This window comes from Somniosus microcephalus, chromosome 26, assembly GCF_052327205.1.
Source record: "Somniosus microcephalus isolate GS21.2 chromosome 26, FLI_Smic_1.0, whole genome shotgun sequence".
NCBI classification, from domain to species: domain Eukaryota; kingdom Metazoa; phylum Chordata; class Chondrichthyes; order Squaliformes; family Somniosidae; genus Somniosus; species Somniosus microcephalus.
This window is the reverse complement of record NC_141012.1, coordinates 39,701,538-39,724,600: the sequence shown is the minus strand read 5'-3', so window position 1 is coordinate 39,724,600 and position 23,063 is coordinate 39,701,538. Positions and strand designations below refer to the sequence as shown.

At 46.2% G+C, this 23,063-nt stretch overlaps 1 protein-coding gene across 5 annotated transcripts in view; it reads right to left on the bottom strand.

Moving 5' to 3' along the window:
- The window catches only part of robo3 (roundabout, axon guidance receptor, homolog 3 (Drosophila)), a 594,316-nt gene extending 574,353 nt beyond the window's left edge, over window positions 1-19,963 (bottom strand). For 2 of the 5 annotated variants that reach the window (XM_085968069.1, XM_085968070.1), the window contains exon 1: window positions 19,078-19,950. In XM_085968069.1, the coding sequence (XP_085824195.1) occupies window positions 19,078-19,243 (166 nt within the window). In that variant the 5' untranslated portion in view covers window positions 19,244-19,950. Of the gene's footprint in view, window positions 1-19,077 lie in introns of all 5 variants that reach the window. The other 3 variants (XM_085968074.1, XM_085968072.1, XM_085968071.1) reach the window with 3 other exon arrangements.
- Window positions 19,964-23,063: the final 3,100 nt, after the last annotated feature.

Below are 23,063 nucleotides of genomic sequence, written 5' to 3'. Positions count from 1 at the left end.
TTTCATGGGATAATTAAAGAAAAAACCTTCTGGTTTGTAAGCCATAAATGCAGAACACACACCCTTTAAAATGTCATTGTTGAGCCAATAAAAGAATTCCCTAGACAGCTTTATATTTGGTTGTGCCTGCTCTGGGGCACCTAAATAGCAGTGGAAGCTCATTACAGGAAACACATCAAAAAAACATCTCAATACAGCTAACATGATGCCGGGTCCTGAACAAAGCCCACAGCTCCGCTAGTCACAGAGGAACTGTAACCGCAAGATGATGAACTGCCGCTGAGGAAAAATATGCTGTAGCTGCTGCTAAGTTTATAATATGAAGTGGCATAGAACCTCGAGAAGGAGCCAAGCGCATAGTGCAGGAATCCAGCAAGGTTGAAAAGCGAAGGAGAGAAGATGAGATAATTCGGAGTGATCAAGTGATGCCAAGTTAGGCTGTTTAAAGCCTGCAGATTGTAAAAGGAAAGAAAGGGCCAAGAGAGGTAAGGAGGTTTGCGATCCTGGAGAAAGATAGGTTTTCCAGGGTATGGTAGTGTAGTGGTTATGTTACTGGACTGATAACCTGAGACCTGTATTAATAATCCAGCAGAATGTGAGTTCATACCCCACCATGGCAGTTTGAGAATTTGAATTCAGTTTAACAAATCTGGAGATAAAAAGCTGGTGTAGAAGTGACCATGAATCTGTCAGATTGTCATAAAAACCCAACTGGTTCACTAATGGGGAAAGATACCTGCGATCCACACCTGCTTTCGTCTATATGTGACTCCAGTCCCACACCAACGTGGTTGACTCTTAACTGCCCTCTGAAGTGACCGAGCAAGCCCCTCCGTTGTATCAGACTGCTACCAGTAGTTCAAGAAGGCGGCCCACCACCACCTTCGCAGGGCAACTAAACATGGGCAATAAATGCCCACATCCCAAGAACAAATTTTAAAAAAGGAGCGGCGAGCCATAATTTCAGTATAGTGCAAATGTAGGGAGAAGGAGAACTGACAGAGCACACAGGAAGCATCATTGGCTCCCTCCTGATCTCTAGGGAAGTATTAAGTGGGGGAAAGGGTGAGTCGTCTCAGTGTGCTCTTGTTAGCCATATCGAAAGTAGCAAAGGCTTCCCGACAAGTGGATTGGTACTGTACCATTCAGAGCAGGAAGGTCCCATGACCCAGCCAGGGTGGGAGTGAGGATATTGTAATTGGCCTCATATTCCCCTTGCTAGGCATGGGTAGATTAGCTCTTAATTGCTAACCAGTGACCTTCTGGAGGTGCAGTTATTAGTCAAAGAGTTGTTGGTTCAAGCCCCTCTCCAGAGACTTGAGCACATAATCCAGGCCAGCACTTCACTGCAGTACTATGTGAATGCTGCATTGTCGGAGGTGCCGTCTTTTGGTTGAGACATTAAACCAAGGCCCTGTGAGGTGGAAGTAAAAGATCCCATGACCCTATTGGAAGAAGAGCAGGGGAGTTCTCCCGGTGTTCTGCCCAATATTTATCCCTCAAGCAACGTCACTAAAACAGTTTATCTGGTCATGTATCTCATTGCTGTTTGCGGGGTTTTGCTGCCACGTTTCTTTGCATTACAACAATGATTACACTTCAAAAGTACTTCATTGGTGCTTTGCGACGTCCTGAGATTGTGAAAGGTGCTATATGAATTCAGGTCCTTTCCTGGGCTCACTGTGATGCCACTTGAGTAAGGTACCAGAGGACTAACGGTACCCGTGGATCCATCCCCCAGCCGGAGTCACAACCTTTAAAAGAGAAGCGGAGAAAAAAAATCAGCAGCACCAAAGTGAGAGGCTCAAAAGAAAAAGAAAGAGTTTGCATTTATTTAACGCCGTTCACAACCTCAGGACGTCCCAAAGCACTTTACAGCCAATGAAGTACTTTTGAATGGTAGTCGCTGTTGTAATGTGGGAAACTCCAGAAGCGAGCTGCTACCTCACACTGAGGGATGGGGAATGGAACAAAGCTCCGGTGAAAAAAAGGGGTAAACGTTTGACTTGAACAATTCTCCTCTGTGTAGTCTGATTTTATTTTTACCCATTTGCTTCTCCAAGAGCTTATGCTTTGAGCAAGAACCTATTGGTCAATGGCAGAAATCTTGAGAGAAATGGTCAATTCAGAATTGTCAATAAACTACTCAGTTTTATTTATATTTTTTAGTGTAAATAAGATCTCATTATAAACCAGCACATTACTTAGACATGTGCAACTTTCCTTGTCGAACACATTGTCTATTTTATCCCTGCCTCCCCAGGGGATCTCATTGTCTGCCACAATTAAGTGGTGACAGGCCCATTATTGAGCTTTCCTTTAAATGAATAGTTGGTTTGTTTGGTACATTAGAAACTTAACTCTTTCGGTTCTCATTATATGGTATTACCGCAAAACAGCTTCAGATGACTATTGGCAAATAACGCAGGCTATTAAAGCAAAGGGCTACAACCACTGGGCAAAAGGTTAATGCATTCTTAATGTTCAAAGACCACACAGGACGATGTATAAATAACTTTGGTTATATATGATTTTTGGTCAACAGAGCTGCAAAGTTTCATACAGTGGGTGTGAGACTCAATTTAGTTGCTTCTGTGCTATTTTAACACACTTTTAATCTGAGCATGTGATATGTGGGAGATGGGAGACACATACAAACATACAAACTAGTAGTAGGAGTCGGCCACTCGGCCCCTCGAGCCTGCTCCGTCATTCAATAAAATCATGGTTGATCTGATTACTCCACATTCCCGCCTACCCCCGATAACTTTTCACCCCTTTGCTTACCAAGAATCTATCTACCTCTGCCTTAAAAATATTCAAAGACTCTGCTGCTACCGCCCTCTGAGGAAGAGAATTCCAAAGACTCACGACCCTCTGTGAGAAAAAATTTCTCCTCATCTCTGTCTTAAATGGGCGACCCCTTATTTTTAAACAGTGACCCCTAGTTCTAGATTCTCCCACAAGAGGAAACATCCTCTCCACATCCACCCTGTCAAGACCCCTCAGGATCTTATATGTTTCAATCAAGTCACCTCTTACTCTTCTAAACTCCAGCGGATACAAGCCTAGCCTGTCCAACCTTTCCTCATAAGACAACCCGCCCAATCCAGGTATTAGTCTAGTAAACCTTCTCTGAACTGCTTCCAATGCATTTACATCCTTCTTTAAATAAGAAGACCGATGCTGTACATGGGGGGTGGCTTTCTGTAGGCACTCCCTGCTGCAATCCCCAGCACCCCCTACAATAGCCCCTCCCCAAGACTGCACAAGCAAACAGAGTCTGCATCACTGATATACAGCTGGTTCTAGGCACCCCACTGCCCTCGTAAGCTCCCATAGAGGGTCTTCAATCCCAATAAACCTACTGCCCCATTTTAGCTAAAAGAACTTGCATTTCTATAGCGCCCTTCACAACCTCAGGACGTCCCAAAGCGCTTCACAGCCAATGAAGTGTAGTCCCTGTTGTAATGTAGGAAATGTGCCAGCCAATTTGCGCACAGCAAGCTCCCACAAACGGCAATGAGATAATGACCAGATAATCTGTTTTAGTGATGTTGGTTCGACGGATAAATATTGGCCAGGACACCGGGGAGAACTTTCTTGCTTATCAATGCACTCTGTACTGCCTGTGACTAAGACCACACAAACTCTGTTACAACAACAACAACTTGCATTTATATAGCGCCTTTAACGTTGAAAAATGGCCCAAGGCACTACACAGGAGCGTTATCAAACAAAATTTGACACCGAGCCACATAAGGAGATATATGGGTGGATGGTCAAAGAGGTGGGTTTTAAGGAGCGTCTTAAAGCAGGAAAAAGAGGTGGAGAGGCAGAGGGTCATGACAGCCGAAGGCACGGCTGCCAATGGTGGAGCAATTAAAATTGGGGATGCACAAGAGGCCAGAATTAGAGGAGCCCAGAAATCTCAGAGGGTTATAGGGCTGAAGGCGATTACGGAGACAGAGAGGGACGAGGAGGCCATGGAGGGGTTTGAAAACACGGATGAGAATTTTAAAATCGAGGCATTGCTTAACCAGGAGCCAGTGTACTCAGCGAGCACAGGGGTGATGGGTGAACGGGAGTTAGGACATGGGCAGCCGAGTTATGGATGACCTCAAGTTTACAGAAGGTAGAATGTGGGAGGCCGGCCAGGGCTGCATTAGAATAGTCAAGTCTAGAGGTAACAAAGGCATGGATGAGGATTTCAGCAGCAGATGGTACGAAGATGGATATAGGCAGTCTTAGTGATGGCGTGGATATGTGGTCGGCAGCTCATCTTGGGGTCAAATATGACACCAAGGTTACGAACAGTCTGGTTCAGCCTCAGACAGATGCCAGGGAGAGAGATGGAGTCGGTGGCTAGGGAATGGAGTTTGTGGTGGGGATCGAAGACAATGGGGGTGATTTTCATTCAGAAGTCGGGAAGGAGGCGGGACTACAACTTTCGGGGTTGTAGTCTCGCCTCCATCGAGATGCAGCCAATTCATGCGATTTTAACTTGATTGACCTTGTTGAGCCCGCCCAGCGGGCTCAGCAGGCCAATTAAGGGCCACCCAGCAACAGGTGATGTCACAGACTGAAATTTCATCTGTCAAGACGTGTTGACAGATGAAATATCAGTGATTCACAGCTGTTTGAAGCTGTCAAACACTGACAGTCTTACTTCTAGCCTGAGTCCTTCTACGCAGACTCAGTTAGAAATCTCACCGGCACTGAAAGCTGCAGGCTGTCACTTTTGACAGATTGCAGCCATTCTGCTTTCTGTGCCGGCTGAATGATGGACTCCTGAAACCTAGAGGAAGGAAGGCTGAAAAGGTAAGTACAGGTAATTTAAACTTCTTTACACACTTTAGACACACCAAACACACTTACCTTTGCACTCATGCACCCATCACTCACCTGAACACCGACATCTCGACCCCTCCAAGTCCTTCAACCCGACGGCCCGACTCCTCTAACTTGGCGTGGTTTGGAGCCGTCGGGAATCCCACACCACAAGCTTCAAAATAGGGATTAGGCTAAAAACTGCCTGTTAACTACCTGTTAACAGGCAGTTAATTGGCACTAATCCCTTCCCGCCTCGGGTCGGCGGGTCCCAGTGCGGGGCGGGTACCCGCCTCCTTTGAAACTTACATGGAGGCGGGTTTTGGGCGGGATGGTGTTGGGACCCCCGAATTCGGGAATTTAACCCCCCGCATGCCTCCAATCCCGACTCCACGGCACACTGAAAATCGACCCCAATGGCTTCAGTCTTCCCAATATTTCTGCTCATCAAGTACTGGATGTTGGACAAGCAGTTTGACAATTTACAGACTGTGGAGGGGTCGAGAGAGGTGGTGGTGAGGGAGAGCTGGGTGTTGTCAGCAAACATGTGGGACCTGACGCTGTGTTTTCGGATGATGTCGTCAAAGGGCAGCATGTAGATGAGAAATAGGAGGGGGCCAAGGATAGATCCTTGGGGGACATCAGAGGTAACGATGCGGGAGCGAGAAGAGAAGCCGTTGCAGGTGATTCTCTGGCTTAGACAAGTGCACGTATCTGCAAGTATCATTGTAAGGAATAGCTGTTAGATTCAAAGATGGGGTTTTAATTCTTAGAACAGAGACTAACAACAAACTGAAATGCAGCCGGGAATGGATAGCAGAAATGTCAACAAGGTCAAATGACGAGCACAAAAAGACAAATGGCCGAGGCCAGGGCATGAAGGTGATAAGGGAGTCGTAAAATGCAAACCAACACAGGATGATAGAATGATTGTTAGATAATATGGAGCCAGAAAGTCATAAAATGTCCTTAAAGAAACATAACACGACATTCCTCAGAAAGATCAGAGGAAGGCCTTGTCAGCCATGATTGACACCAGGCATCCACCAGCCCATCGAAATAACGTAAAAACAGACGACCGAGAGAGGAAAACAGACAGCTAGGGGCGGCGAAGGCTTCCTCGAGGTGGAAATCAATGCTGGTTTATGCCTAACACCTTGATCAAGTTTAGCTTCCGAGGTGGAAATCAATGCTGGCTGACGGCCTAACACCTCCAACAGCTCGAGGGATGAACTAACAGAAGTAACTGCTGCTACCGGCTGCAGAGATCCGCTGACCCAAGACCTCCACGCTGTCTCATCGGGCATCTAACTGTTCATCCGTCCAGTCGTGACATTCCGCTTCGGGGTCATAGATCGCTCTCTACTGTTGTGGGTTGTATGTCTATTATACTTATCTTAACCACATGTAATATCTGATTATGCTTTAAACTGCCACTCTTTAATAAAGAGCCTTGCAACTCCTAAGGCCCTTTGGGTAATCTGTGTGTGACCTGTGATCCAAATCTTACACCATGAAACCTCTAACATACCTGTCTTGTACAATTTTGGACGGCTCAATAAATGAGAAGTCAAGAAACATTTTCTGTTTCTAGTTCAGTATTAAAAGAGATGAATGGAAAACATTCCATAGAGCTGTGTGTGTTTCTTGAATCCATTTCCGCCGCTTCCCCCTGCCCTCCCCCCGCAAGTGGGACTGTACAATTTCCTCTTTCGTTCAGCAGAACCACTTATACCTTGAATTTTATTCTTATGTTTTCCTCTTCCATGCTGCTTGGCTCTCACTCTCTCAACAGGAGGGTGGGTCAGTGTGGCCGGTATGAATGCTTTCAGTGACGTTCCATTATGGAGCCAGATGGAGTCCTGCTGCTGTTCATCTATCCCCTCCTCCATCTGCCACTCCTACCCTTTTTTCGGGAGAAACGTCTCACTGATTTGTGAGGTTATCTAATGACCAAGCCGGCCCTAATACATACAAAGCCTTTCTGATAAGGTCGATGAGTTCGAGTGACATTGAGTCTCTTTTACAGGAAGATCACTCAAATGATAGAGGTATTCAAAACCTTGAAGAGTTTTGATGGGAGTAAATAAGGAGAAACTATTTCCGATATCAGAAGAGTCGGTAATCAGGGGACACAAGTTTAAGGTAATTGGCAAAGGAATCAGAGGCAACATGAGGGAAAAGTTTTACGCAGCGAGTTGCTGTGATCCGGAATGCACTGCCTGAAAAGGTGGTGGAAGCAGATTCAAAAATAACTTTCAAAAGAGAATTGGATCAATACTTGAAAGGGAAAAATTTACAGGGCTATGGGGAAAGAGCAGGGGGGAGTGGGACTAATTGGAGAGCTCTTGCAAAGAGCTGGCACAGGCACGATGGGCTGAATGGCCTCCTTCAGTGTCATATCATTCTATGATTCTATGACAGTCTGAGGAATAGAATCTGCCACCTACTGGTCAGCGGGGGTGGTGGGGGCAGATTTGGATTCATATTGCACCTTATTATATCTCAAACATCCAAAACACCTCGAATAAGGTGAGCTACTTTGAAGCGCAGTGACCGTAGGTAAACACATTGCCTCGGACCAGCAGACTCAGTGAGATGAATGGCCGATTCATCTGTGTCGGAGGTGTTGCTTGAAGGAACAACGTTGGGCAGAGTAGTGCCCTTGGATTGCTAAGCAGGTGGGCGGGGCATCTCATCCAAAAGACCCACAACTTTCCGACTCAGAAGAAGGGGTGGAGAGCCTCCCCAAAAGGGCACGGGATTCTTCGGGATTCTCCTGGAAAAAGGGGGGGGTGCACTGATAACACAGCGCTCTGGAAACATTCGTGGAGCACTTGGGAATCTCCTGTATGGCTAGTCTGCTCAGAAGGGAGAAAACTACCAACGGAACCAAGGTGACATGGGGAGAGGGAAGCAGGTGAATGCTTTATACTTGTATTACTAGATCGTACCCTGGAAAATGACAGGGATTCCCATTCCATAGCTAGCGTCGTATTGTAAAGATTTTATTTTCTGCCACTTTTGTTCATTTTGTGGGAACTTTTACAGCTACCTATCCATTCTCCTATTTCTACTCTGTTTGACATGACTGGTAGCGGTGGCTCAGTGGGTAGCCCTCTTATCTACTAGAGTCAGAAGGTTCTGGGTTCGTCCCACTCCAGAGACTTGATCACAAAAATCTAGCTGACACTCCAGTGCAGTACTGAGCTGCATTGTTGGAGGTTGAGGGATAAATATTAGCCAGGACACTGGGGAGAATTCCCCTGCTCTTCTTCGAATAGTGACAGGGCATCTTTTACATCCACCTGAGAGGGCAGACGAGGCCTTGGTTTAATGTCTCACCCGCAAGACGGCAAAAAGCTAAAGCTTAGCTAATCTATTCATTGGTAAAGTAACACGAACACTGCAGCTTAAGCTAAGGTTCCCCCTGGGCCTTAATGGGTAAATGCCCTGTATGGTTTAGTGAGGAGCCATACAGTCCCAAGAAGGACCCAGCTTCAATCCCTTGTCCGTACTGAGATAGCAGGTGTCAAATGGGGTTGTGATAGGCATGCAGCAATCTGTTTTGGTCCCACTGGGCTAGTGGCCTATAGCCTGTGCTGCACAGTGGATGTGAGGTAAGGACAGGATTGGGCTGGGCTGAGATGTCACCCTCCTCCGCACATCCAAAGAGTTTGCCAACACTAACCACCTTGAAGAATGGGCACTTGGGTGAGAGATTGATGGGTGCCTGGCACTGTGGACCCATACCTCAGCATGAGTTGCCACCTGTGGGGTGGGGGAGCGGAACAAGAGCAAATGGAGGGAAAGAAACTGATTTGATAGAATCATAGAATGAGACAGCACAGAAGGAGGCCATTTGGCCCATTGTGCCTGTATCGGTTCTTTGGTAGAGTGATCCAATTAATCCCACTCCCTGCTCTTTCCCCATAACCCTGTAAACGTTTCCCACCTTCAATTATTTATCCAATTCTCTTTCAAAAGTTACTATTGAATCGGCTTCCACCACCCTTTTAGGCAGTGCATTCCCGATCACAACAACTCACAGTGTTAAAAAAAATGTAAAATTTATGCGTGTTTGATTTTTTTTTGGCACAAAGAGGTTTGCGCATTTCTTGCGGATCACTGCTTGTCCCTCATTCCCTCTGCTCCGTCACTGAAGGTTAATCTTCCAGTCATTATGATCCTGCTCTTTGACACTCCCTCATTTGCTGTCTACCTCCCTTCCTTCCAAAGCCTCACTGAAACCCATCTGCCCGATAAGTTGCCGTTCCTTATTAAAGACGTTACCAGCCAGCTGCCTTTCCCTCTGCTTCTCTACCCCCGTCCTTGTTAAACTGCGATTTAAAACCTGGATTCAGAGTACCAGGTACAATCACTGATGCAATGGTGTTACCATGGCACCAGATGTGTTACTGCACCTTCCTTGAGTGACAAGCATCGAAGTGCCTCCCAAGATGTGTGACAGGACTGGGAGCTCGGTACAATGATGGCCTGACAAAACTCTTGTGCAGTCAATAATCAACTCAAAGTGACTGTGAGGTAAATACTGTCCTTAACATAGATGGAAAAGCAAATTGATCCAAATTGTCAGACTTTTTTTGGGCGGGGGAGGGGGATTATAAATAAGGCTGCCATTCATTGGCAAGTCCAAAACTGGGCAGGGAGCAGGATAAGACCGGGGCAGAGGGGTGAGATCAGGGCTTGTGTGCTGAGGGCTTTATTTTGCTGCTGCTGAAAATTCATTCAAAACCATAATAACTTCAATAATTACCACCTGTATGTTATCGGGCACCGTAGTAAGTGGAGAAAAGAAATGTTAAAAGGTAGACTTCAGGCAGCTGCTTTGCTGTTTGGAAATTTTCAGACAACCCTCTCAAAAAAAAAAGCCGCAGCGTGTTTGGTCCAAACCACAATAACAGGCACCTCTCTCAGGGGGCGAGCAGCATCCAGATCACAAGGAACAGAACAGGACTTTTATTTAACTCTTCACTAGCCACCGAAACATTTCAATTTTTAGAATAATAATAGGCTTGAGGTTTTGTAGGCTTTGCTTATTATTAACGATGAAACATGAAATAATTTTGAAAACATTTTAGTTTAAAAAGCAAAGTGTAGGAATCTTCAAATTGGGAAGAGCCATTTTTAGAGAATTAGAGGGCATTTGCACTTAAGTACCACCTCTGGCACCTAGAGAGCTGTGACCGATGCTGACACGCCAGTGTAAGCTGACTCTGGTACCCCAGCAGTCTGGAGTACGACCTCCGGTGTCTCCATAGTGACAGACATTTGGATGACAATGCGAACTCATCCTGGCAAACCAGCAGCCTTGACTTCTAACCTTCGGAATAGTAACAGGCTTTCAGATTACAATCAGCCGATTTGCATGACACAGACAGACATCGATGTGTGTGCCACTGACGTGTCTGTCAAAAAAGAGCCCGTCCATTAGCAGATTGTAAAATATCGACGGCACATGCAAATGGGAGACCAGGACAGATAACCGTGCCACGGACGGAGTCGGGTGCTGTGTCCGGTAAAGGACCCGATTGTCTTGCTGGTTCCTCCGGCAGCTTTGAACTCTTGTCTGTGGCACTTCAGTGGCAGTGAGGTGCCTGCCTGCAGGATACAGTAGGAATCGGCCTCTGCTGCTCAGAACTTGACCTTTGAAACGGTCAGTGCAGAGGCGCACTCGCTGAGCTATTACTGGGCAATGACCACAGCTTCTGGGAGAATTATAGTTGGCAAAAAAAACTCACAACTCAGCCTCAAACTTCCAAAACACAGAATGATCTCCGATGACCGACATGTACAGGAGAAAAATAATATGAAAGACTGGACAGGCTGGGGCTCTTTTCTCTAGAAAAGAGAAGGCCTAATAGAGGTCTTTAAAATTATGAGGGGGTTCGATAGAGCAGACTTAGAGGAAATGTTTCCACTTGTGAGGGAGTCCAAAACTAGGGGCCATAAATGTAAGATAGTCTCTAATAAATCCAATAAGGAATACAGGAGAAACTTCTTTACCCAGAGAGTGGTTAGAATGTGGACTTGCTACCACATGGAGTAGTTGAGGTGAATAATGTAGCTGCTTTTAAGGGGAAGCTAGATATCTACATGAGGGAGAAAGGAATAGAAGGACCTGCTGATAGGGTGAGATGAGGCAGCACGGTGGCATAGTGGTTAGCACTGTTACCTCACAGCGCCAGAAACCCAGGTTCAAATCCGGCCTCGGGTGACTGTCTGTGTGGAGTTTGCACATTCTCTCCGTGTTTGCGTGGGTTTTCTCCGGGTGCTCCGGTTTCCTCCCACAGTCCAAAGATGTGTGGGTTAGGTTGATTGGCCATGATAAAAAAAAAATTGGCCCTTAGTGTTAGGGGGGATTAAATATGTGGGGTTACGGGGTTACGGGGATAGGGCTTGTGTGGGATGGCTGTCGGTGTAGGGACCGGGTGCTAGGGTTTGGATGATCAGCCATGATCTTGTTAAATGGCGGAGCAGGCTCAAAGGGCCGAATGGCCTACTCCTACTCCTATCTTCTATGTTTCTATGAAGAGGGGTGGGAGCAGGTTTGTGTGCAGCATAGGCCGAATGGCCTGTTTCTGTGCTGTAAGTTCTATGTATACAAGATCTACTGATCCATCAAACAACTCCGGCACAAACTGAGGAGTGGATTACTAGATCAAGTGGAATCTTTCAGAATGTGCAATTCGCAGCAAAAACTTCAGATCCAGCTCATACCTCCCCCCACACCTCCAAAAAAAGACACCAAAGTCACTTGTTTCAAATTCTATTTCAGATTAATTTTGAAACATTTCATCGTTTTCTTTCTGTCCTCCTTCCCTGAGGGTACAGGCTCAACAAGGACTTCAGCCGTTCAGGTGCCAAGCACTCTCCCACACTTCATCTGAAATGACTTCTTTATTTGTGAGCCCAGACGGCGTAAGTTGACATGTTATTTGACCATGAGAGGGCATCGTGGCCAACACTGAATCTGTCCTTACCTGGCAGGCACATATGCATTCTTTCCAGCAGGGGGCAATAGTTAGCAGTCAGAAGCAAGAGCCCTGGCTCATTGTTCCCTATCTTGACCCCAAAAAAGACTGAACCAATTGTAGGGCCACCACCCACCTTCCCCCACTACCACATCTGAGATCAGCCAACTGGGATCAACCAAGGTGGCTCAGTAGGAAAGAATTGGTATTTATACTGTTCCTTTCACCTCCTCAGTACATCTCAAAGCACCTTACACCCCAACGGATTACTTTGAAGCTTAGGCCAATTTGAATGCAGGTCCTAAAAAGCAGCAAATGAATTCGGGAGTAGTTAATCTGCTTTTTGGTGGTGTTGGGTGAGGGAAGAATGTTGGCCAAGACAGTGGGATAATTCCCTGCACCTCTTCACAATAATGCCACAGGATCTTTAACACTTGCCTGAACCACTGGTTCAAGTAGACAGGGTCTCAGTGATGATCTGAGCCAAAGAACAGACAGTGCAGCACCACCTCAGTACCACACCGGGGCATCAGCCTAGATCGTGATATCAGACTCCTGTTATAAATCTAACATTCTGACCCAGAGTGACAAGTACTACCCAACTGAGGCAAGCTGACACAACAATGTACTTTGTCTGATACTGATTTATTTCCCCATGTGCAATCGTTTTTACCAATACACAAATCTCTAGTCCAGCACAGTGTCAATGCACAGACATTAGGAAAGCCGAATGAACTTTATTTAAAGGGGTCATTGAAAGACTGATAATCTCTACCAGCCTGCAGGTTTTATTCTTTCAGAACTAAAAGGAGCCTCTCCAGTTCGGGGCTGAAGCTACACTTTTGACATGAATAAGGATCCTTTATAAAGAGAGGCCGAGGGTACAAAAGCAAGGAAGTTATACCGAACCTTTACAGAATACTGGTCGGGCCCCAGCTGGAGTATTGTGGCCAATTCTGGGCACCACACTTTAGGAAGGAGGTCAAGGCTTTAGAGAGGGTGCGGAGGAGATTTACTAGAATGATACCAGGGATAAGGAACTTCAGTTATGTGGAGAGACTGGAGAAGCTGGGGCTGTTCTCCTTAGAGCAGAGAAGGTTAAGGGGAGATTTAATAGAGGTGGTCAAAATCATGAATGGTTTTGATAGAGTAAATAAGGAGAAACTGTTTGCAGTGGCAGAAGGGTCGGTAACTAGAGGGCACAGATTTGAGGTAATTGGCAAAAGAACCAGAGGGGACATGAGAAAAAAAATTATGCAACAACAACAACTTGCATTTATATAGTGCCTTTAATGTTGTAAAACGCAGTGAGTTGTTGTGATCTGGAATGTACTGCCTGAAAGGGCGGTGGAAGCAGATTCAATAATAATTTTCAAAAGGGAATTGGATAAATACTTGAAGGGGAGAAATTTGCAGGTCTGTGGGGAAAGGGCGGAGGAGTGGGATGAAATTGGAGAAATCTTTCAAAGAAACGGCACAGGCATGATGGGCCGAATGGCCTCCTTATGAACTGAATCATTCTATGATTCTATTCTCTAAAACTAAAGGAGATTTTCTCTGTGTAAGAAATTGCAAATGTGTTCATTATAAGTAGGTTCATGATTTCACTTCATGCAGTGCAGAGAGCAAATTCCCTCAAAGCGATCCCAATGTAGAAATTCTAAGTCCATAATTCTGTTTCGCCAAAGAAATTTCCTCATTTTTTAAGCCCCCTCTTTTTTTAACTTTACTTCTGCCTTTTTGAAATTGCGTTTTTGCCCACAATCTATGTCCATGTTCCTCAGCTTTTTCTCCAGTTACACAAGCGCTGACCTCTGACCCATGAGTCTTTGCGTTGATGCGATTTAGTCGCAAGTCGCCAACAACGATCAAAGGGCAGAGAGGACAAAAAATACACTGGGAAAGAGATGGAAAAGGGGCCAAGTTTGTTGCCTGCCTCCAACGTACTATTTTATACAGCCCATCCTTCTGTTCTATCCAATGTATTAACGGTTGGAAATGCTGCGGGACATCTGAAATTAAATCAGGGAGAAAATGCTGGAAGTGCACAGTAGGTCCATCAGCCTCTGGAAGAGAAAAGTAGTTTATGGTGAAATCCTCCAGCAGATCCGACGGATTTCGAACCAGCACTTCCAGAATTTTCTGTTTTAATTAGGTGTGCTTATTTTAGGGCATTCCCGTGCCATGGCCAAAATGAGAGGGCACAGGCTGGTGCCGAACACCCCAGATTTGTGCCAATTGCTGCCCTGTAATCGGTGTGGGGAGCTGAGGTCAGAATCTCAGCGCAGGAATTATCCCAGGGCAGCTCTGCTGGCTTCTGTTTTATCCCCAGTTTTATCCCCTCCTCTCCTGAAGTCACTGACAGTTCCACAGGTGACAGAAACCCCTCCAGTACCTTACCTGAATGACCGTCCTTCATGTGCAAATCTAGACTGCGAGTTAGGCTATTCAACTGTGGGGATGCCGAGTGGAATGCTTTCCTGACCTGCTGCTCACAGACTGTTCAGCAGGAGTCACTGGCTAGCAATCAGAAGCAGGAACCCTGGTCAACTAGTCCAGGTGTTGTCTAGCGAGTTGTAGCACCTCTACCACCCTTCTTGGCTCAGATCGACCAATTTAGCACAGACCAGGGATTGAATATAGAAGCTCCCTGGTCCGTGAGGCTCAGTACCACACTATCCATTAGTCTACTGACCTTCAGAAAATAATCAAAAAGGCTAATGGAATGCTGGCTTTTATATCTAGAGGATTAGAATACAAGGGGTAGAAGTCATGTTGCAGCTATGCAAAGCCCTGGTTAGACCACATCCTGGAGCACTGTGAGCAGTTCTGGGCACCACACCTTAGGGAGGATAGATTGGCCTTGGAGGGAGTGCAGCCTAGGTTTACCAGAATGATGCCCGGACTCCAATGGTTAATTTACAAGGAGAGATTACACAAACCGGGGTTGTATTCCCTGGAATTTAGAAGGTGATTTAATCAAAGTTTTCAAAATATTAAGGGGAACAGATAGGGTAGATAGAGAGAAACTATTTCCGTTGGTTGGGGATTCTAGGACTAGGGGGCATAGTTTAAAAATTAGAGCCAGACCTTACAGGAGTGAAATTAGGAAACACTCCTACACACAAAGGGCGGGAGAAGTTTGGAACTCTCTTCCGCAAATAACGATTGATACTTTGATGCTAGGTCAATTGTTAATTTTAAATCAGAGATTGATTGAGTTTTGTTAACCAAAGGTAGTAAGGGATATGGGGCAAAGGCGGGTATGTGGAGTTAGGTCACAGATCAGCCACGATCTCATTGAATGGCGGAACAGGCTCAAGGGGATGAATGGCCTCCTCCTGTTCCTATGTTCCTATGAATCTCGCTTTTCTAAGAGATTGATAACACTCCAATGCCTAGAAATTCGGTATAGCCCCGTTTGGGGCGTTAGATCTGGTGAAGCGCTAAGAGTACCGCCAGCTGCGACTTAGCGCCACCTGGCACGATATTGGGTCGTTGCGCCCCTGATGGTGTTTGCGGCGGTAAATCAGGCGCTGCACGCGACTCTTAAGGCGCTAACGCGGAGGCGCTACCCAATATCGCTGCGGCGGGGCGCAGCGCAGGTGCTTTCAATAATCACTTTCCCTGAGACACACTGGCGCCGGCCAGCTCTTAAAGGGGCAGGTCAATTGGCATCACCAGACACACTCACTGCCTTGTAGGCCTTCAAAGCGGTGGGAGCCTACCTGTGGCGCACCAGCCTAGCAAGAAATGGAAAGGGTGAGGCAGAGGGTGGAACGCCTCACTGATGGGGCATTGGATGCTTTGGTTGGCGCAGTGGAATCAAGGCCAAGGAAGATGGTCGGAATGTGATTTATGTTTTGGACAGTCTCCCGGGTGTGAGAGGCAGTTATGTGCCAATGTATTAGTTTTGCTTTCTGTTGCCATAGCTTTCTCATGTTTGAAGGAACCACATTTTGTGTAATGAAACACTTTCTTCATTTACAATGGCCATGCCTGCTATTTACATGCATCTTGCCCTTCACAGGCTTGGGGGTATCAGACCGGCTGCAGATCTGGCTGAAGCAGCTGGTACAGCTCAGTCACCACCTCCTTTCTAAATCGCAGCCTTCTGACACACTGCTCCTCCGGCATGTTCATGTCAGGAAACTGCTGTCGGAAAGCCCTGCCAGCGTAAGGTCTGCTGTGGCGACGTCTGTTGGCCCTCCTCCGCCTGGCCATGCCCGCCCCCCTCTCCCAGCGTCTCAGTGCCCTTTCCAGATGATTCAGCAGCAGGACGTTCCCCTCCAATGCAGGCCCCATAATAAGTGCCCACAGGAAGGTTCCCCATTGTCAAGGCTCACCAACAGCAAGGCGATGGTCAGAAGGCTGCTGTTCCTCTGCCAGCGTGGGCCCAGTGGTCAAATGGCTCTCAGTGTGCAGGTCAGCAACTCTTTGTAGCTCTCGAGGAAGTTGTGCACCAGAAATGTGTGCCGTTTTTAAACCACACCAGTCCCCTTTAAATAACGCTCCTCCAGCCCGAAAGTGACTTGGTAAGGCCCGAGAAAACTGTCACTAATAGCGCCAGGCGCTACAGAGGGGGGCGCCACTGAATTTCCCGTCTGGGGCGCCGAAAAGGCGTTGCACACTCAGATGACATCATAATTAGCCTGCGCCCATGAGCGGGCGCTAAGCGTTAGCGCCGGCGCTAAATGCATACTCAATATGGGGCGAGGCGCTAAACGCCTTGCGCCCCACCGGAATTTGGCTATCGCCCCAGTTATTGCCCTCTTTAGGCGCTAATCCCTGGCGCAACCAACCGAATTTCTAGGCCCTTGAGAGAAAGCTTTTTTCTCCAGTCTTGCAGATTTTTTACATTCCTGCAAACATTGTGTAGAGGTCGCTAATTGAATTACAGACAACTCACCAATACACCAAAAGCAGGCTACAGTTAGGAAAAATTAAATATTAATCACATCTTTTTAAAAAGTATAATTTTAATGACACATACTGCAACGGAGGCTCCTGGTGGGTCGCACCTAAAGATCACTCACTGAGGCAAAAAGAGGACTCACCCTTTGAGAGCTGCAAGCAGCTCTTCATCATAATGATTATCACGAGATTAGACGCTCAATTTATTCAAAGAATACAATTAGCAAAGATTTGCTCTTTGCATTTCTAATGTTCAGGGAATTTATGCTTCCTTGGCTTTTTTGTTTGTTTTCATTCCGACAGAGGGTTCAACATTTTGTTTATTGAAGGAAATTGGGGTGAATTTTGACATTTTTGGGGGGGCGTAAGCGTGGTCATCAGATCACTCCATGGAAGTACAGCCTCTGACAGTGTAATCGTTGCATTTATATCGTGTTTTCAACACATTTTACATAAAATAACACAGATTTTACAGCACAGAAACAGGTCTGTGCCGGTGTTTATACACACGAGCCTCCTCCCTCCTTACTTCATCTCACCTATCATCATACCCTTCTATTCCTTTCTCCCTCATGTACTTAGCCAGCTTCTATGCTATTCATTCACCTCAACTATGCCACGTGCCAGCGAGTTCCACATTTCTTTCTTAGTGCTTCATACACTTTTTGGAGTGCGCGACTTTGTTATGTAGGCAACTAATGCAGCTGGTCTGCACCTGCAATGCCTTACAGCCGTGAGCAGGGTGACCAGTTAAATCTATTATGTTCTGGTGATGCTGGCTGAGGGAGGAATGCTGGCTGGAACTGAGATGAAGATTCCTCTGTTTTGATTGACAGCAGGTGGGGGGGGGGGAGGAGGAAGGAAGCTGAAGGATTCCATCCTCGTCTCCAGCTCCCATCAGATTGTCAATGGACCAAGCGTCGGATGCAAATGATGCAATGTGCAAAAACTGTAACCCCACTCCCCCCCACCCCGATCCCCCTCCCCCCCCCCCCCCCCCAGCTGGAGCTATTTCACAAACCCCAACAATCAGGTGGGTTGTTCCGCCCTTTTTACAACAGACATATTTTTCTAGAATTCAGGAATGCTCTTCAAATGTTTGGAGGGTGTTTTGTCAAGTTTTGTAGAGTTCCTTAAAATGTCAGCACTATTCCAAGCTGGTGTTGCAGGAGATGTTACGTTTGTTCCAGATATTTTTTTACACTTTTTTCTCAGTTACGTCTCCCTGATCATCTTTCACTGCAGCAGTCTGAAAATAAACGTCTCGTACATTTAGTGCCTCGATCACCACACCTCTGCGCTGTGCCCTGACCTGGGAACGCTTTTGCAAGCCGCGTTGCCAGCACAGTGGCCCCTTTAAGACGGGCAGAACAAATCTGTTTTCACAAGAAAGATTTAGCTTATGGGTCCAGTAAAAACATACAGCACCACCCCCCACCCCTCACCTCCCAACTGCGATACGAGGGTATATGGGTTTAAAGTGAGATACACTCATGTCGATTAGTATGACTCTACAGAGTCTGATTTGCAGTGGGGCTTCTGGTTAAGGTACCAGGTTGAAGACAGAGTGTTTGTGCTAAAAAGGTCACAGCCACCCAGTCAGTGGTCTAACATCATATAGTTAACTCCTCAAGTGCAGGCTCATGAACCATAACTAAAACACAGTCCCCATTGTAGCATTTTTAAATATCACATCTTCCAAATGAAAACATTATTTTAAGAATTATTCGTGAAATAAAGGCTGGAAATTGATTTTTAATTATATTTTTATTACTGCGTTGGATCCTGAGAAGCTGGGATAATTTTTATTCTGATAAATTAAACAGTTCAATAAAAATGTCATTAATAAATATTTCACGGCAATAAAATGTTTCAATAAATGCAGTAATAATAGCTAGGTGACAGGGATTCAAACGTCAGGTCACGTTTTTAATATAAAATATAAGAGAAATGCATTTTTTGTCAAATCAGTTCTTCACTAAAATCAAAAAAATCACAGCAAAGATAGACTGTCTCTGAATTCAGTCAGACTTTCAACCAAATCTATTGAAATCAGGTGAACTGTAAGATATAGATTAAAGTTTTGAACTCACAAATGCCCAAGCTCTGAGACCAAACTGCAAGTGCCCAGATTCTGTCCTTGTTAAAGTGTCACCGTCATCTGAAGTTTGCTAAGCCAGGGGCTCCTCGCTCTAACTTCAGAGTGCTCAATGCAAAATTTTTGATTTAAAACAATATATTCTCCCCCCGCCCCCCCCCACCCCCCCCCACCCGCCCCACGAAACTGCCTGTTTCTGCAGGAATGTTTTAATCACAAACTCTTACAGGGGCGACTCACCGTTGACATAAGTCAGATTTCCACTGTCCGTGATGTTTTCACCGAAGCTCGACAGGCTGGTGTTGAAACTGAAGAGCGGATCGGTGGAGTTAGCAGAATCAGCAGAGATTGAATCTGCAAAAAGATTCATCTGAAGCAGGGTCTTCAGCAGGTATCGCAACATCATGATTATACATTCGTTTTTTTTAAAAATATGTATATAAAGTCAGAAGAGAGATTAAACTGGTGCCGCTCAGGAGAGGCGATGATCTGAAATATCTTCAGTGGCTGTTGAAATAACTTCAGTCTGTGCTGTCTATAGGCAGGCGTTCAGCTCACTGAGGTTAGCGCTCGGCTGATGGGCTTTTTCCACCCTTCTCGCTCTCTCTCTGCTTTCTCTCTCTCTCTCTCTCTCTCTTTCTCCGTGTCTCTCTCTTCCTGTGAGTGTATGATGAGGGTCCCTGGGGAGGTGGGAGGGAGGGGGGAGCAGAAACCAGGTGCCTGCACCAATAAATGTTTAATTATGAGATTAATAAGGCTCCCTGGGGGAGAGAGGGGAGCGCAGTGAGTCACGCACACTGCACTGAAACCCAGGCTGCTGAGCCGAGAGGGGGGGTAAAGAAAACTCCCATCCACTCCATCTCGGCGCAAATTCCAGTTTAATGAGAGGACGGGGAGGAAGGGAGCAGACTGGAGAGGGTTTTTTTTTTCGCTTGAAAACTTTAATTCGTCTTCACTCCATTGGCATGCAAAAAGATCCAATTGTCTGACTGTTCTCTTTAAGACAGTGACGGCCCTGGCGCTGTTGCAGTGCCTTTTCCCAATTCGACACTCTGCTTTATTCTTAAAGGATATTTGCCTTTTTATTAAACAAAAAACACAACAGGCGCAGAGCGAATCGTGCCTCCTCTCATACTCGGTAATTGCGTATTTTCCCCCTGATATTTGCATATTTTTCAATGCACCATTCCCATCTCTCGGAACATCTCCATAATTACATTCCATACCCAGCACTCCATTTACTGGGCTGCCACCTTAACCCTTTCCAGAACCCCATTAATATTGTTTTGTGTTGAAATAAAACAGGTACAAGATTACGTTATCAATATTTATATATCTTTTGCTAAAACATTTTTTGTGTTTATCCCCCTCCCTTTCAGATTCCCCCCTCTAACCTGCCCCTCCCCATGTTATGCACCATTCTGATGGGTAGGTAGTTGCTTCCTGGCACCTGCTGTCACCCTCGCCTCATACCTTGCCTCTGGGCAGCTTTGCCTCGGATTACTGCCTTCCTTTCATAAGCACATGCCATGCCTCCATTGATACCCTCCTCCTTTTGGTGGCAGGGCCGAGATCGGTAACTCATTTTGTGTTGAGGGCGGGGGTGAAGTGATGGGCACAGCTTTCTCTTTTGCTGCACTGCATTGGAGTGTGTCAATATTCAACCCCGTATTTCCTGCTTCGTTCATTCATTTCCCATTCAATTCGTCTCACTTACTTTTGTTCTTCTTTGCCTCTCTGCATTTTGCCTTAGCTTGTCCCCTTGCTCACTGCTGTTCATCGGCCCTCAAGCTGTTACCACTGCTGTTCTGATGCTTGTCCACCAGGGGTCACGATTCAAACAGATTTAGACAATGGCCTGATTTAGATGAATGTGTCAGAAGTAACTAATCTGTCGTTCCATCTGGAATTAATCCTTCCATCGAATTATTTTACTGAAAGCACCTGAAATCTGGTCCATTTCATTCAACACGTTGGACCACCCCAAATAAATAATGCCAACACCTGGTTTGGATATTCCAAATTTGTGGAAATATTCAGTGCAAAACATTAAACAGCTGCACAAAAATGTTGGTGTTGGCTTTGGGCATCATGAATTGTCTGCTGCTGGATTTTTTTAAACATTCCTCCGGTTTCTCCTCCCGTCCCTCCTGATGAGGGCGGCTCTTGCAGCATTACACTTCCACAGGTCCCAGACCTCACCTGTTTCATCGGCCACATGGCCACCCTTCACCTGAGAACAGAGAGTGTCAGGAGGCTATTCCACCAAGGTGAGCATCCCAGCTGAGCCCTGGCATTTCCTCTCCCGACCACAGGGGGGCTCTGCATTGCTCCCTTTGCTGGCCTGGCTCAGATCCACCAGCTCAGCACAGACTGGGACCTCCCGAGTCTGTAAAACCTGGTTAATCGATCTTAACCCTTTCATTGCTGGAAAAAGTACTTTGTGCCGATGGTTCTTATCAATATCAAACTTTTTCTGACTTTTAAAATTCTCATCCTTGTTTTCAAATCCCTCCACGGCCTCGCCCCTCCCTATCTCTCTAACCTCCTCCAGCCCCACAACCCTCCGAGATATCTGTGGTCCTCTAATTCTGGCCTTGAGCATTCCTGATTTTAATCACTCCATCATTGGCGGCCGTGCCTTCAGCTGCCTAGACATTAACCTCTGGAATTCCCTCCCTAAACCTCTCCACCTCTCTACCTCACTTTCCTTCTTTAAGATGCTCCCTAAAATCTACCTCTTTGACCAAGCTTTTGGTCAGCTGCCCTAATATCTCCTTATGTGGCTCAGGGTCAAATTTTGATTTATAACGCTCCTGCGAAGCACCTTGGGATGTTTTACTACATTAAAAGTGCTATATAAATACACATTGTTGTTGTTGTTGACTGTGTTTTTGTCTGAGTTTTTCTTATTTTTTCCACACTAGATATCCTTTCCTCTCTCTCTCTCTCTCTCTCTTTCTCTCTCTCTCATACAAACACATAAAATTGATGGGCAGGAATAGGGCCGGTCCATCAAGCCCATCCCACGCTGTGATGGCTGGACCATCATAACTAAACACTTCTTTCCTGTCCCGACACTTACCTTCTGTATGATGCGATCTCTCTGTAGTTTTACCTCCAGCAATTGTCATTCCCCCCCCCAATTCAAAGGGAGGCACAGGGGTTACTCCACATGCTCCTCAACTGCCCCCGTGGGATGGAAAACCGTCACCTACCATGAGCTCCCCTTCAATTCTCCATTATTTCTGTAGGGAAGTGGCTGAGATCGGAAGTTCCCATGGAAATCACAGGCATCGGCCCACGTGCTTCTACCTTCCTGGATCAGCATGTTGGCACACAATGCACCACTTCACCACACTGCCTAGCCCATTGGACAATCACAGCCCCACTTATTTTTTACACAAAGCGAGCTGGGGTCACAGGTAGGTCAGAAGACAAATGCACTGCATGGTATAGCACTGAGCTGTATGAAGGTCCCCAGCTCGGTCTCAGATCTGTGGTGAATCACAAGGTTGCAAGAGGGAATTCCTTTGATCCATTTTAGTTCATCCATCCAGAGGCCCCTCTATCATGACTTCCATTTGTTCCTTAAATAATTCCAGGGTTTTCTTCTCTGCTATGCTACTCCGTGTATTAATGACTCCCTGTGCAAAGGATTTCCTGACTTTAGACCTAACTTTGCCTTTTACTACTTTGAACCTGCGTCCCTTTGTCCTATGATAGCAAAAGTCCTATCACCATCTCGTCTCGTTTTGAATACCTCGTAATGTCTCTTCACTTCTCTTTTGTTCTCTCCCAGCCTGGCCTCTTAATCTATTTCATTTCCTGTGCTTCTTCAGTCTTGACAAAGGGTTTGACCCGAAACGTTGACTCTATTTTCTCTCCACGGATGTTGCCTGGCCTGCTGAGTTTTTCCAGCATTTTCTGTTGTTATTTCCTTTTGTCCTACCCTTACAATAGAATTGGAAGTCATTTTCCGGGTTCCTCTTTCTCGTACTATTTACGATTATATACCTCTGTGCGGTTCCCTCGCAACCACTCCTTTTTCAGGCTGAAATGTCCCTTTCTTCGGGCTTTCCTCACACCTCAGGCGCTGGGGACCAGCCTCATGGCTCTTTTCTGAACTGCCTCCAATACGTCCTCTGTTCCAAAAGGGCAGGGGTTGGTGGAGGGACCATTACAGTTAACCTCGGCACCATCTGGCGAGGGAGAGGGAAAATCAG